The sequence below is a fragment of the Dipodomys spectabilis genome, unplaced genomic scaffold (genome assembly GCF_019054845.1).
Source record: "Dipodomys spectabilis isolate Male_0828 unplaced genomic scaffold, ASM1905484v1 ptg000233l, whole genome shotgun sequence".
Classification (NCBI taxonomy): Eukaryota; Metazoa; Chordata; class Mammalia; order Rodentia; family Heteromyidae; genus Dipodomys; species Dipodomys spectabilis.
Window position 1 is genome coordinate 6,048,740 of NW_024870910.1, and position 15,840 is coordinate 6,064,579.

A 15,840-nucleotide genomic window follows, 5' to 3' on the forward strand; every position below is an offset into this window, starting at 1 on the left:
CCCGCCCCTTCTCTCCCTGTCGGATCGACACTGGATTTTTTGACTGCATTCTCTCCTTCTTCCAAGACCATAGAGGAGTAAGAGAAATGAATGGAAAGATGGGCAAAATAAAGGAAAAGGAGGTACTCACATCCCACAGATGATAAAGCACACAAGTGCCCCTGGAGGTTTTTCTCGACTGGTGTTTTACGACACTGAACACCGCCTGCAATAAGCGGACCGACTTGAGGGATATGAAGCTATTTTTACATTGTAAAGACGCCATTCCTTTCACTGACCTGCAGCCCATCCATGGGGCACGCGGTATGCGCTTGATTTCCCCTGGGAGCTGTCCTGTTCTGGGCTCTGCTGCGCCCTGGGTTTCCAGTGTGTTACAAGGCCTGGGTGCTACCCCAGCGTGCGCGACAGACCCTCTGCCCACATCCTCCCTGGCCGGCCGCCTCCTGCCCCAGCGCCTCCCCTGCCTCCTCACCAAGCCAACCAACCCTCGGTGCAGCCGGAGGGGCCTCGTGAAGAGGGCTGGGGGAGAAGAAGGAGACCTCGGCGCTTGAACACGTGGGAAGAAGAGACTCTGGGACTTTTTTTTTCCTCTCGCTTTAAAAAGCCATCTTTTCTATTGACTTAGGAAGAAAACAATTTGCTCAACAGCTGTCTTTCCCCCTGCGACGCGGCTGTTTGTACAGGCAGCCTCTTCCCTCCACTCCACTCTGAAGTAACGTCTCCTTTCTGTAGGAAACAGGTGTCAAAACATGCAGGGGGAAAAAAAAATCCAATTTTCCAGCAGCTGAGATAAGTCAGAGGACTTCCTGCGTTTACCTAGAGAGGCTCAGGACTTGCCCACTTGGCAGCTCGGTTTCTCCTTGGGCTGTTTTGGGACCCATCGTTAAAAATGCTGACTGCCCCGTTCCTGTCCTGCGTGTCCTCTCCAGTACATCATTACTCTTTGCATGTGACAGCCTCTGTTTTAAAATGGTATACGTGTATGGGATAACCTGTGGTGTGTTTATGCATATGTTCAATGTGTCACGCTCAAAATAAGCTAACGGTGTCCATCATATCAAATACTCATTTCTTCATGGGAGGAAGAGTCAAATCCTTAATTTTATTTTAAAAGGACAGCAAATTGTGATGACCTATATTACTAAATTGTGTAACATAATATTGTTGTAGAAAATACTACAATTGGGCATCAGTGGCTCATGCCTGTAATCCTAGCTACTCTGGAGACTGAGATCTAGGAGACAAAGGTTTGAAGTCAGCCCAAGCAGAAAAGTCCATGAGAATCCATCTCCAAAATAGCTAGCAAATGGCATTTCAGGAGGTATGTCTCAAGAGTTAGAGCACCAGCCTAGCAAGCAAGCTGAGCATGCCTGGCAATGACTTCCAACCTTCAGTATCCACAATAAAACAACAGCAGCAGCAGCAACAACAATAATAATCCATTATCAATTACTTTTTATTTAGGCAAAATACAACGATTTAAAAACACAACCTCTGATCTTGTCTGAATCCTGTCACATTAAGCATGTTTATGAGGAAGAGATAAAAAAGAATGTTTTAAAGATATGCCTCGAATGCTGGGCGCTGGTGGCTCTCGCCGCTCATCCTAGCTACACAGGAGGCTGGGATCTGAGGATCACAGTTTGAAATCTGACCGGGCAGGAAAGTCCATGAGACTCTTTGCTCCAATGAACTTCCCCAAACAAGCTGGAAGTGGAGCTGTGGGTCAAGTGGTAGAGCGCTAACCTTGAGCAATAAAGCTCAGGGGCATTGCCCAGGCCCTGAGTTCAAACCCCAGGACAGGCACAAAAAGATAGACAGACAGACAGATAGATAGGGAAGGAAAGGAACGTGGAGGCTTAGTGTGCCATGACAGGAGGTGTCTTGGTCTTGCTTCCATCCCTGCTCATTCATCTTACTAGGTTCCCTGGCCTGCACAGACCGAGGGCCACCCATCCACAAAGTATGTGACCGTGACTGACGAGTCCCCTTAGTTCTCAGTGGTTGCCATAGGCAGGGGTCTGCAGGTGCTGCCTCCCAGTGGGAAATCACCCCCTGCCCCCCACCTCGGTTCCCATCACGTAGTCACCGTGGGCTTTGTTGCCTGGCAGGGTCTGCAGTTTGGAACCAGCGAACTCCAGGAGATGGGAGCCATGTTCTGCTTGGGCCTCCTCATCTTGGAGCTCAAGTCCGTCAGCTGCAGTCATCAGCTCCTGGCCCGGGCCGCCGCGCTGCTGAACGGCGAGGAGGACGCACTGGACCAGCACCTTCAGAGGTAAGACGCTCTTGGGGGACGCCAGGGCCTTGGACCCCTCGGGATCCGCACGCGAGGACGACCGTCAGAAGCAGACGGTCCCACTGCGCTCCGTGGAACGCCGGCCGCAGGACGGGCCTGGCAAACCCCACGTACTCACGAATACCTACGACTAGCACCCCCCGGCTCACGATAAAGACGATGCCCCTGGGTAACACGCGCACACCTCTGCAGGCACACACCTGCTGGATGTAGGTCGGCACGCACAGCACTATCGTCTCTGCGCCACGACTGGACTTAAAAAGCAAAAGCCATCTGACACGTTTCCCTCCCCTTCTCCAAGTTGAGGGGGTGCCCTCTTCCCCTGCCCACCCCCCATGCACATGGTTAACCTTCGGCCCTGAGAGCCGGACTCAGGAGGCAGGGAAAGAGCGGACAGCAGAGACCTGGGGAAGATGAAGGGCCATCTTACATCTAACTCACTTTTTTTTTCCTATTGTTTTTTTTTTTCCTCCTGCTAACGTTAGTCTACTGTTCAGATAACTTCCTCCCAACCGTGCCAGCCAAACCTAGAAAGATCTGGCAGCCTACACAGAGACCGCTCTGGAAGGTTCCAGAGTCTCAGAGACTTAATTACCTAAATGCTGTAATTACCGTGCTCAGCACACACCAGACCAGAGATCAGACTACAGAAGCAAGCACGTCCAGACCCCTTTCCCCCTTTGAGGCTGCTCCTGGGTCTTCGCATCTGGCCCTGGATCCTTTCCCCGCCCTCAGGACCCACCAACGCTTGCTTTGTTTGACCTCATCTGGGGGGACGGGGTTCGACCTTGCCCCCGACAGGAAGCTGCTCCGCCTGCCGGCATGTATAATTCCAACATGCCTTTCACCTCGTCCTCAGCTGTGCTATCTCGGGTTGCCGTCACAGCTGAGTTCTCTCTCTCTCTTCCTTTTTCCTCCTCTTCTCTCCTCGGGTGCCCACTGGCATTGCTTGCTTCCTTGGAATTGATTGCGCCCGTCTGTTTGATCTAGTGCAGTGAGGTTTAGTTGCCTGTAAACTGGAACAAGAGGCAGCCTATCAAAGACATGTCTTTTCTAATTCAAGTCTCAAGAACTTGGTGTCAGACTTCCAGTACGGATGCTTCCATGTGAGTTAGCATTAAAAAAAAAGATAGCTTTGCCTGCCCTACCCTGCACCCTAGCAGCGGCAGCTGCTCATTGGTTAGGTGTGGATACTGAGGCGAGAGGTTGATTCTACAACTTACAAGTAGGATCCAGAGGGTGGGAGGCTAATTGGACAGTTGGAAAGAGCTCTGAAGTCCATTTTGGAGTCATGGGGTCTGGTGGAGGGCAGCAGGAGAGAAAATATGCATTCTCACCCAAACGTGTGTTATTATATACTTTCCCCCTGTGAAGCAGCGGGTCCAAAGAGACTTTGGTTCCTGTTCAAAGATATTTCCCCCTCCCCATTGATACATGATAGGACGTTAAAATAAAATGTGCCCTCCCCTCAAGATGTCTTGACTCGAAAGTAGTCCGGCTAATAAATCGATACTCTTTAAAGGATGATAGATTTTGGGAAATTAATAAATGTGTTGGTTTGGGACCAGTGGCAGGTATTACCTGGGTACTGATTGATTTGTTCTGATGCATAGAATTAAGTCAATAATGAATAAGATCAAATCGTAGGGATTTACTTAGCAACAGGGTTCTTATTATATATACCGAAGGTTTGACTAGTATTTGTCAACTCAGCCCTGTACCTTTTAAAGGGGTCTTTGCTGTCATCCCCTCCTCTTTCCTTTTCCCAGATTCCACAGGGCTTCTGCTGCCCTTCAGAAAGATTCGTTTCTTCATTTCCCAAAAAGAGTTGATGGGTGAAATGGCCTCTTTTTCAAAGCTCTGCTTGAGAGGAAGTCAAGGATGTGATATTTGAGTCTCCAGACTCAAATGCCTGTCTGTGAGAAAGCATTGGCCCCTGGGAATGACTCAGAGCTACAAACCAAGAGCCAAGGGGCCGGGGAGGGAGGGAGGAAAAGAAAGTGAGAGGGAAGAGAGAAAGAGGGAAGAAGGAAGAGATGGGAGGCAGGGAGAGAGCCAGGAAGGGAAAGAAGGTCCTGCACAGAAGCAGTCAGTCATGCTACTCAAACTAGGAGATTCTTACGGGACTAGAATTAATACTACAAACTTTGGATTCTTCTTATTTGTAAGATCCTGCGCATCTATGATTCTACTGCAGAAGGAGGAGGTGGCTTTTATGTTTTCATAGACTTTTTTTTTTTTACCCTTAGCCAAACACCCAGGCCTAGAATATCATGTGCCTCTTAGGAAAGACAAAAACCTAGCAGGGTAAAGAAATGTGGACAGGAAATAATCCCAGCACAGTTGACATGCCAGGACCAGAGCTCAGATCGGAGGAGCAACCTTGGTTCTGCTTCAAGGCCTTCCTGTGGAGAGCAGTCACTGAGTCTCTGGGGGAAGTCGCTTACCTTGTTTACGCTTAGATTTCTCTGTTTTGAATGAAGTGTCTACATTTGCCTGCAGCTCTCTCACCCCGAGTTCTTCCTCAAGGCTGTAGGCCTGCATCCTCACAGCCCAGCCTGGGTTGAAGGATTGTGACCTTGAATTCAAGATACAAAAGGCAAAGCAGTTGAGAATTCAGCTAAGTGGCGCACAGCTTCTATCTGCTAGCACAAACATTGCATCTTTTTTTTTCTCTTGATCACCGTGGAAAGATAACGGGGCAGAGTGTAACAGTTCGTAGTCGACAGAAGGAGTTACAAATGAATAATAAGGAGACAGAAAATGAGAGAAGAAGGAAAATGAGTTATGTTTAGAACGGGCTGTTCCAGACTTGAGGGAAATAGCATGGCCAGGAGGGATATCAGAGGCAGAATCTAGAACAAAGTGAGCCTTTACGGGGGAGAGGGGAAGGGGGAGAGGGTTTCAATGTTCTTAATGGGAGCCTTGATTTGTACTGTTGTCGTTTCTGGAGAACAGACATGGGCCCATGTTAGTTCCTCCAGGCTGATAGCTCAGAACTAAAGTAGGCTTGCCTCAGGACGAAAGGAAACCTTCAGCTGTGTGATAGCTCCTCTCAGCCTTGGCCATTCTATCCATGGCGTGAGACGAGCCTATTAGAAAATGGAGACGGCGTGGCCTAAGCTAAGATTGCATCAGAACCGCAGGGCAATGGAACCCCAGTTAGCGCCAGTAATGTGTGGAACGGCTTGCCTTCCATCACTTCCTTATGTGGTGTTGAGTGAGAAATGCTCCCCGCTCCTGCTTTGCCCATGAGCCACGAAAACAAATACACTACAGCGTTGTCATCGTGGTCATAGGATGTCAAAGGACCTGGATGGGTGAGGAAGATTTCCCGTGCATTACCACAAACACAGCCTTAGAAAGTCGCTGTTGCTAGCATCTTCATTCTTAACTGCTTTTATATAGATGAGTAAAACCACGACGTAACTTGTTACACGTTGCCACGATAGGATTGAGTAGTAATTTGAACCAGACCAGCGGACTCATCTATCTCCTTCCTCCCCCGCACCCCCCCACAGCACATTACCAAGTATTCTAAACTTCTATCCATTCAACCGTTCCTCATATGAAGTGTGAAAATTAAGCCGTGGAAAATGATCCATGCAGTGTTCTTTGCCACATAGCTGACTGCTTTAAATCCAGAGATCCACTTTAGTACAATCTCCTCAACGATCAGGAAGCAGGCATGCAGATGAATTCCTGCATCCCAGCTTTTCCATCCGCAGAGTACTCCAGGCTCCAAGTCAAGCCAGTGGACTGAACTTAATTGCTGCCCACGTCCATGTATTAATCATTTCGGGATAACCCGGGGAAATCTCAAATTCCTTTGATCTGGTCGTCTCCTTCTAAGCAAAGGACCTACCCCATACCAGCCGCGGGGAGCTTTGCCTGGGGAAAGCCTGGTCCGGCTTTTGCAAAGGGAGAGTTGAATGGGCTCCTTGTGGTTGGAGGGTGGTGTGCAAATGTCCCTCATTATGTGGGGACACAGACCCCTGAGAACTAGGTACACTGGCTGCATAAGAAGGAGTCAGCTGATTGCTTGGATACTAATGGCTGCTGTCTACTGACTACTGAGCCTATGCTGAAAAGAAAAGTTTAATAGTCACACACGGGTTTCTCAGTCCCCTCAGATAATGTGAAAGGAAGATATTTGCTGTGCCCCCCCCATGTTACAGAGATGAAACTGAAGCATAAAGGATATATATATATATATATATCCATATATGTATATATATGTACATGTATGTATATATGATCTATCTATGTCTACACACACATAGTAAGGGAAAAGCTGGACTCTCAACCACAGCAGCCAGAACCTAGAACCAGAGCGCTCCACCGCTTGGGCCCATTTGTACGGTAGATGTGGTTTTCTAAAATCATCCGATCTCTTGTGGTCGACTGGTCCGTACCTGTTAGCATCCCGTTTCTGGTTTTTCTTTATGAATTCTAAGTGTCAGTGCACAAAGCGGGGTTAGAGTCTTGCTAAGTCACGGGAAAGGATGTTCTATTCAGTGACTGTCAGTACCCAAAGTGGGCAGTTCCCAAGAGCCGGCCCACAGGCAGGACAGGCTGCAGGGACTGCTGGAGAGTTTCTGGAAGATTCTCCCGCTTCCTTTGTCTCCTATGGTCATGAGTAGCAGACTAATCTGGAAGCGGTTAAGACCCTCCTTGGTATTCTGTACCCCCCTACCTGCCACAAACGCCCCCACAATCCCACCAGGAATTAGGGTGGCCTCTCTTCTGCCCCCACCCCTGACAGAATCTAACTGGAAACTCAGGGAGCCAGAAAGAAAGGAGCCAATTATTACAGATGCTGTCCTATAGAATACTTCAGTCACGAGCAATTTTAAGAAAAAAAATAAATCATCGCTTGCACATAGCAACATCCGTGGCCTCGAAACAGAAGTGTGAGCCTTAGAAGGGCAAAGCCGAGGCTGAGTTTGTTCCCCAAGTTTCCACGAGTCGTGTGGCTCATCCTCACATCTGCACTTATCTTGCATTCCACACATACACACAAATAATGGTTAGAATAATTCTGCACAGTTTTCAGGTATTCCTGTTTCTATTTATGGTGTCTGACTGAGGGTTCTGGGGACAGAAACTCCGACAATGAAAAGAAAGTCAGAAACTAGTAGGGCAGCCAGGTCGGTACAGTTCTTTCTCGGGATGTATAAACCATTTCCTAGCCGAGTTTCTCTTACATTCCATAGCAAAGTTCTTACTAGCTCCACGGGTAGCAGTGTCCCTATCTTCCCTTAAGCTTCTAGCATTTTTTGTCGGCATAAATGAGAATAGGGCCAGGAATACCAGATTTCTCAAAGAAGCCGGAATATATCGAAGCCCTCGCTACAGAAATGAAAAGCATAGCTAGTTGAATTCCATGCACAAATGCAGCTAAAGGAAAGACTTCCTTAATACTGTAGGTGACGGTTGCACCAACAAGATCTTCCCTGACTCCTGCCATTCCATTGTTCTTTACCGCCTAAAGAATAGCACTCAGCTAGCAGTATAATGGGAGAGCCTGAGTTCAATCCCTGCATGGCAATACAAGAGATAATATTTAAATGGAGCAGGAGGAGGAAGAAGAGGAGGAAAGGAGAGAGAAGGAGATGAAGAGGAAGGAGGCCTATGGGGGGAAGGAAAAAAAAAAGGAGGGAGAAGAAAGAATAGAAGAAATGTAACTAAAAGGAATAGAGGTCAAAGGGAGAAATTAAGTTTTCTTAAGCTTAGCCCACGTTTTCAAACTAGCCCATTAAAATGCCGTTCCGAAGCAGTATGCAAACGCAGGTCTCTTAACGCCTAGTCAAGATCTTTGAGGAGAGGTGTTTGCAGACTGGGCTTGGGCAAATACTGTTTCTTGCCCAACACCGAGGAAAGAGATGTGCTCCCGCAGCCATGGGTGGATGGGTGTGGCGCTAGCACTGTGGACACCTGTAAGGAATTGGGAAGAAAGACTTAGTAACTGCTTTTGAAGAGGGAGCCACCTCCCAGAAGCCCCCAGGAGTCCCCCGTGAGATCAAACAAGCCTGGTTTGATTACTGCTCCCGTGAGGTGCGACTCACGTATACTCAACTGCACATATTTAGCATATGAGTTTGGGGATCTCTCCCTCCCTCCCTCCCTCTCCTCTCCTCTCCCTCAGAAAATCAGACTTGTGATTATTCCCATCTAGCATTCTTCCCCTGCCCTCCTCTGTCTCCAGTGTCTTTTTTCACGGTGCGAGACGATCCTGAGATTTGTCCCCGCTTCTCACGTGACCGTACTTCCCTGCGAGGCTGACGGCCAGGTGGAAGAATTGTGGAGGAGATTGCCCACTGGGCGTCCACTCTAGTTCCGTTCCTCTGCCGGCCGGACACGGGTCAGTCCTGACCGTTTTTTATTTTATGATACCGGCTGTGTTCCTTCCTCCCGATCCTCATTCCTGACCCACAGACTCAGAGCTGGCTCCTCTCTGACATCCTACCCCAGCTTGCATGTCCCCATCTCAGCTCAAATCTCACCCTCTCAGCAAGACCTTCCACCACCACCTCGCCTGAAGTGGAATTCCTCTCCTCTACCCTACTACTGTAACGTCTGTAATTTCATCCTGTCCATCTCCTCCATCCGGCTAGAACATATGATTCATCAGAGAAAGCAATTTACTGGCCTTGTTTAATAAGATGCAATCCCCGCTTCCAAGAGCAGTGCCTGATGCATAGGAGGTAACCAGTCAGCAAAACACATAAACCTTCACCACATACATATATGTGATTACTCCCAGAATTGTGATTACTCCCATCTAGCATATACATACATACATATATGTGGGGTGAAAATAGTACAATTTAGTGCCATTGTGTTTACTTGGAGGAATAGTATCAAAGTATACTGATGAGTGAATATCTATAAAACCTGGACAGGGGCTGGGAAGGTGGCTCAGTAGTGGAGTGCTTGCCTTGCATGTACGAGGCCCTGGATTCCATTCCTCAATACCACATAAACAGAAAAAGCCAGAAGTGGCACCATGGCTCAACTGGTAGAGCACTAGCCTTGAGCTGAAGGGCTAAGGGACAGCGCCCAGGCCCAGAATTCAGGTCCCATGACCAACAATAAATAAATAAAAATAAAACCTAGATAGAGATTTATACCTACAGATCTACTGTAAATCCCATTCAATGATGTGTTTCAACAAAGTGTGCTTGAGTGTGTTTGTATATATATAAATGTGCATATATGAGTATGTATATTTAAATGCTTAGCTGTAACTATAGAAACAATGTTTATTGTTTTCCCGTGTAACGTAACACAACAACACATAATGAGGAGACTGTGTATATGCCGGAATGTATTTACAGAGCGAATTGACAGAGGACACCAGAAAGATGAAGCTGGACAGGGAGAAATGGCAGAGCCCAGGGCAGGTGCACGCCACCTTAGACGTGCACAGAGGCTTACACTTGGCATGAGTTCAGTAAAGCCCGGGACGTGAGACTCCTCTCAGAGTTCTCATGACCATGCCGAGGCTTTCGGTGGAAACAAATCCTACAATAGGATAGGCAAGGACTTCCTTCTGCTTTGCACAAAATATCACATATTGTAATTCATCTCTGTGCTCCAAAAATACAAATGAAACCAAGGGATTGCTGCACACCTAAGGGTAAGAAAATTAAACTGTAGCGAACAGTGCTTCCTGACTTCAGGCCCGTGTAATTTGGGGAAAGAGTTTGCAGGATAGTCAGGAGAGTGTGTGTTACTCCTGGCGTAATTCCACACTCAGGCTCTGTACCAATGGTAAAGGACACATGTAAATGCGTCATAAATCATCACCTAGCATATGAGCCATTTATTTTCCCCTCACTTGGAATGAGTAGCCCATTCAGTTTTGAACGAAGGTAGAATCCTGAGTCCTTTGTGGATGTGATGGAGCCCCGACAGGGGTGGTTTTGAAGAGTGGGAAGGACTTTAAGATCGGATTGAAAACGGATCTTACCCCCATTCATGTGACAAAGAGAAGAGTAGTTTGTGGTGGGGTACTGGAAGTTCATAGTTGATGATTTAAGTGCTGGCTAACTGAGGTCTTAGTCAACACACACACACACACACACACACACACTTACACACTTTTGTTAATTTCCCTTCAGTTGGGTGAGCTGGTCTGTGTAGATGTTGGCTAGGAGGGTGCTGTCCAGTGCCTGGGTGCTGAATTGGGGCGCCCTGGGCAGGAACCTCAATACAATGAAACTGCGGGCAATAAGACAACTCCATTTATTCCTTTCGGAGTTCCACTTTTTTTTTTTTTAAGCTGAATTGTTACTAAAGCATTAGGTATTGCTGCATCTTTTGTATAGACATCTATTTCAAAAACTGTAAGAGACACAAACCTAATAATCCATATTAAGTAGTCGCTTGTGAATGTTTTTATTTTTATTTTTTTGTTCTGGATAATTTTCTCTATTAACAAGAAAGAAGATAAAGGAAGAACGGGGGAGGAAAATGAACACTGGGGCTGAGGTGCGCAAGCCACGCACAAAGCCTATTCCAGAATATTCTTGCTGTCTCTCAGTAGACTGCAGGGGGCACCAGTGAGCTTGGATGAGCCGCAGGCTCCCACTTCCCTTCCTTGCTATCTTCTCAACATGTGTTTTTGTTTTTTGGTTTTTTTTTGAAATCTCCCAACTTGTGATGATTATTCTTCGGCGCCGAATTAGTGCATCATTTTAACACAAGTGCCATATTCTGTAAAAATAAAACGATACTTTGTTTTTCTGCACTGGCCAATGACTGGGAGGAGAAAATTGGACTGGAGAAAGGGGGCCAGCGTGGGAGTGTCGTTCGGCAGATTACAGGAAAGCCTTGTCAGAGTGCTCCCAGATGGCTGGAACCAGGAGGAAATCGAGGCAGGTCTCAGACGGTGTAAAAATCCATTGGTGTGAGATCTATGGGGGGAAATACAAGCGCGGACACCAAGTTCCTCGGCAGGGTCACTGGTGGCGGCCGCTGACCGTGTTCAGCCAGTTGGCTCTTTTCCCTTCCCTGAGGCCATTGCAGAAAATATTAAGGAACATTATTGCTAATCCATAACAAATGGCCCGTTAACTCTGAACCTATTCATCTTTTCCACACAATTGTATATGTGCAGAATCTAGCTCAGTCTTGTTGTTGTTTTGTTCTGTTTTTGTCATTGTTGGTGTCCCCACGTCGCATGAGTGGATCGTGATAAGAAAGTTGTCACTCGAGAGCAGAAGCATCCTTACTGCTGGTTATCTCCTTCTGGCTTCCGAGGGGTGTGGGCTGGGTTATCTCCCTCACCGCCAAGGCCTCCCTGCGGTTCCAGGCTTGCTCTTCAAGCAGTTTACAACCTGGCATAAGGCAAAGGCCCAATCAGGCAGCTGAGGAGACTTTAAGGAGCGGGCTCTTCACAAAGATAAGACTGAGGGCCAGGAAGGCGCTGGTCGGAGGATAACATCACCCTAAGATCACAGGGAGAGCTGAGAAGAACAGGGAGCCATGCGTCTGCGTTGTAACTCTTGGTAACTTCCAGTCTCCTGCACATGCCACGGTGTTCTTGAACCCAGCCACTCATTTTGGGGAAAGAACTATTCTAGATGAAAGCCAAGACAGGGCAGGTATTTGCTGCCGCCTTTTGGCTCAGTGGCACTGGAGACAGAGGAAGACAAGGAAAGAAAATGAGGAGACGACGGGACAGGGAAGGAAAAATGAAGACTCCCTGTCATAGCGCAAGACACACCCCCTAAATAATTAGTGGCCACGTTTGTGGTTTTTATTTGTAAATCAATAAGGACGGTGAAGTCTAAATAAGCCTACCAAAGTTCACAGTGGTGAAACAGTGTACCCCAATTCCGGCAAGATTCAGTTAGACCTCAAGTTCCTTTCTTTGTGACTTTGACCAGTATGACCCAGGAACTACAGGCTGCTCACCACACCCCATCCCCAACAGGATTCCCAGAAATGATCCAGAGAGAGAAAATAATAGACCCTTCGGCCATGTCTCCCCCTTATTAGTGTGTAGGGCCAGTTGTCATTTTCAGCACCAAGATAAGCGGGACCAACAGAGGGGAACCATCAGAACTGCTCAGGGAAGGGAACTCGGGCCCACTCCGATGACCCACACCCTCCCTCGACTGCTGAAGCCCGAGCCAGGACGCCTCAAGAAGGCAATTGCACATGGAGCCTGATGCTCTGGGCAGGCCCCGGAGAGCCGCTCTGGGAAGCTCCCGTCACTGATACAATGGATTTGGAAGTATATTGTGAAGGTTGTAGGCCGGTCCCTGCTGAAACATCACAGATTTCTTTAATAAGTTCATTTTTTTCCATCTGTAATTTAGACTCCTTGTGGACTTCTCTTAATAAGGTGAGACAGAAGCTCAGTGGTTTTTTTAAGATCTTACTAGAGGACTCTACAACTTTCTTTTAAAATAATGAAGTTTGGAAGGTCAAAGAACTGAAGCATAAAAAGCAGGAAGATAACTATATTATCATCCTCAAGTGACGTAGCCTTCACACTGTGGGTTTTTTTTTTAATTTTGAAATGTGTCTTTAAATGATTTCAGTCTTAAAAAAACTATACAGATATCCATATACCTGCAGGACGGCTCTTCAGATGTTAATAATTGGTGACATTTATGCTTTCTGACACACACACACAATTTTCTGAGTCATCTATGAATAAATGGCAGGCAAATGTGTCTTTGCTCCCTTCTAGATCAGTGACTAGTATAAACACTGACATTCTTGTATTTTAAGTACAGTATAATTATTTTTTAAAAAATCAGTGGTAATACTGTAAAAAATAGTGTTGAAACCTTATTCAACGTTCCAGTTGTTCCAGAAAAGTGTCCTTTATGGAAAAGGGAAAAAAGAAATCTTGGGTGTTAGCATCCAGTCAAAATAACATTCATTTAGTTGTCAAAGCTCTCGCTTTTCCTTTAATCAAAAAGTTCAAGTAAGTTCTTTGATCATGGCCTTTATTATTTTTTTAAAAAAAGATGTTAGAGAATGCCTAGCATTTTTAGTTTTCCTATGATTAAAGTTAGGTTGTACACTTAAGGCAGGAGTCCATGGTAATAGTGTTCTGAGTTCCTGGGTATTTTCCATCAAGAGGTACATGATATTTATTTGTACCACTATGGGTGATGTTAGCTTTGATTTCTTGTTTCAAATAGTGCCAGGGAGCAGTAGAGAAAGCAGCAGAGTGGGTATTTGTGATTAAAGCACATTCTATACATATCTGGAAATATGTCAATGTAAACCCTTTGTGGAATTAATATGTACTAATACAGACAAAAAGAGTAGTGTCTAACCAATGTCAGATACTAAAAAATACATATATTTTCCCTTTGAAATAAAAAAAATCTATATGTTCTGTTTTCACCAAACATTCACCTAGCAGTATTTCTATTTTTTCTGGTGGTAGTGGGGTTTGAACTCGGGGCCTCATATTTGTTAAGCAGGTGCTATACCACTTGAGCCACCCCATCCCCGCTTTTTGGATTGGTTATTTTCAAGATAGGGTTTCACTTCATAGCCGGGCTAGCCTGGGCTGTGTTGCACTCATCTATTGCGTTTTACATACCTGTCTTCATGTGGGTCGAGATGAAGTCTTAGGATTTGTGTGTGTGTGGGGGGGGGGGGGGAGCTGGCAGGACTTGAACCATGATCCCTTGATTTCGGCCTCCCAAGTAGCTAGGATTATAGCCTTGGGCCACTGTGCCCAACTTCTCTTTCTAGTTTCAGCATCCACAATTTTCTTTTTGCCTGAAACAAATGTTATTGGAATAAAGTCCACGTGGTTATTTTTCAGTTCCCTCTTTCCTCCATGTTGATAGGTTGGCGGTCCATTGTAAGAAAGAGTGAGTCTGTTATTCTGATTCTCTTTAATCGTGCACTTATTTATTTACGATGGCTGTGAGCTCCTGCATGGTCATTTTCTTCCTTTGGTTACAATCTATCACGATCAGTATTCATCCTGATGCTTACGTTTCCCTCCGTTTGGAGAAATTCATTCATAGGACTGCCATGTCCCACTCATTCTTTGAGGAAGTTTGTGTTTTCTGGCAAGGCAGGATGTTCTCGGTTCATCTTTTGTACTTTCCACTCATCCAGCTCTAGTATCACTCATTTTTTTTCCCTAGACCACATTTAGAACCCGTGATCTATGTGTCAGACGTGCTGGTGACCTGCTTCATAGAGTCGATTTATCCATCAAACAGTCCTGTGTATGCGGTCATCTTTTGAAAAGAGAAACACTAACATTGTCATGCTTGAAGATATCAGAACCTGCAGTGTTCAGCCAGTCGAAACACAAAGACACAGGAAGGATGCAGGCAGGGACTTCGGTTCTATGCGCCCCCCTCCGCACCCCGCCCCAATGTCTCTCCATCTTGTTTTCCAGAAAACTCTATACATCCCTAAGAAACCTGATGTCTTTGACATTCAGTTTCAGGTTTCGGCTTACGGTGACTTATCCAAGTCAACGCATTCATGTTTGCATTGTTACCTCTCTGGTCTGCCAAGAGGCAGGCAGGCTGGCAGCAAGCTCAGGGCGGGCCAGGCCTGGGATCTGAGTGTTCTCTCTGGCCCAGCCAAGGGAACGCAGGCCTGGAAGAGCCTCTCCTCCTTCCCTGCCCCCCCCCACCCCCCAGCTCGTTCCCCAGATGAATTCCAGGTGCACATTACAGCTTAACTTGGTTAAGTGTCAGCCTCACCTCATTTGCATTCCATTACCCACAATGCTTTTTAATTTTGTGCATGCTTTGGAAAGCAAATGATGACATTTTGCTGGGAACATTTTAGCCTGTTTGCTCTTTACCAAGTAAAGAAGTGGAGTCATTATCCCTGAGACAGGGGAAAGAGAAGATATATTTTTCACATTTGACGCTTTTAGAGTCTTTGGGGTCTGTGTATGTGTGTGTGTGTGCACGCACATTCAAGTACACATGCTGTCAGTGTGTGTGTTTGGAATGTTGTATCGCAGAGAAGAGATGGCAAAAGAAATATCTGGGCTAGGAGCTGGTCGCTCACACCTGTAAATGGTAGCTTCTCAGGAGGTTGAGATCTGAGGGTCATGGTTTGAAGCCTTCTAGAAGCCAGTCCAGGCAGGAATATCCAGGAGATTCTTACCTCCAATAAACTACTCAGAAAAAGCCAGAAGTGGAGTTGTGGCTCAAAGGGGTAGGGCACTAGCTTTGAATAAAAGAAGCTCAGGGACAGTGCCCAGGCCCAGAGTTCAAGTCCCAGGACTAGGAAAAAAAAAAAAGGAAGAAGAAAGAGTGTGTCTGGCCGTGTTTTATGACTGGAGTGTAGAATTGTCAACAGTTCTGAAAATCTTCCAGAAGCGGTGGAAGAATCCACATTGGTGTTTAAAATGTACAAGTGGAACTGTGCTCAGACCTACGTAATGTCAGATGTTTGGGTAAACCAATGTTAATTACGCTGTCAAACAGCAGGTCAGGGGTTTAGACTTGCATTATTTTTGAATGGTTTGAAAAAGTAGTATCAAGGTAACAGGTGATGAGAGCCAGAGTCCTAAAATACAAAGC

The 15,840-nt window shown here is 46.4% G+C and overlaps 1 protein-coding gene across 1 annotated transcript in view; it reads left to right on the plus strand.

Moving 5' to 3' along the window:
• Positions 1–15,840, plus strand: part of Agbl1 (AGBL carboxypeptidase 1) — a 353,278-nt gene that overhangs the window by 252,504 nt on the left and 84,934 nt on the right. The window contains exon 22 of the mRNA XM_042698518.1: positions 2,112–2,275. Within this exon, the coding sequence (XP_042554452.1) occupies positions 2,112–2,275 (164 nt within the window). The remainder of the gene's footprint in view (positions 1–2,111; positions 2,276–15,840) is intronic.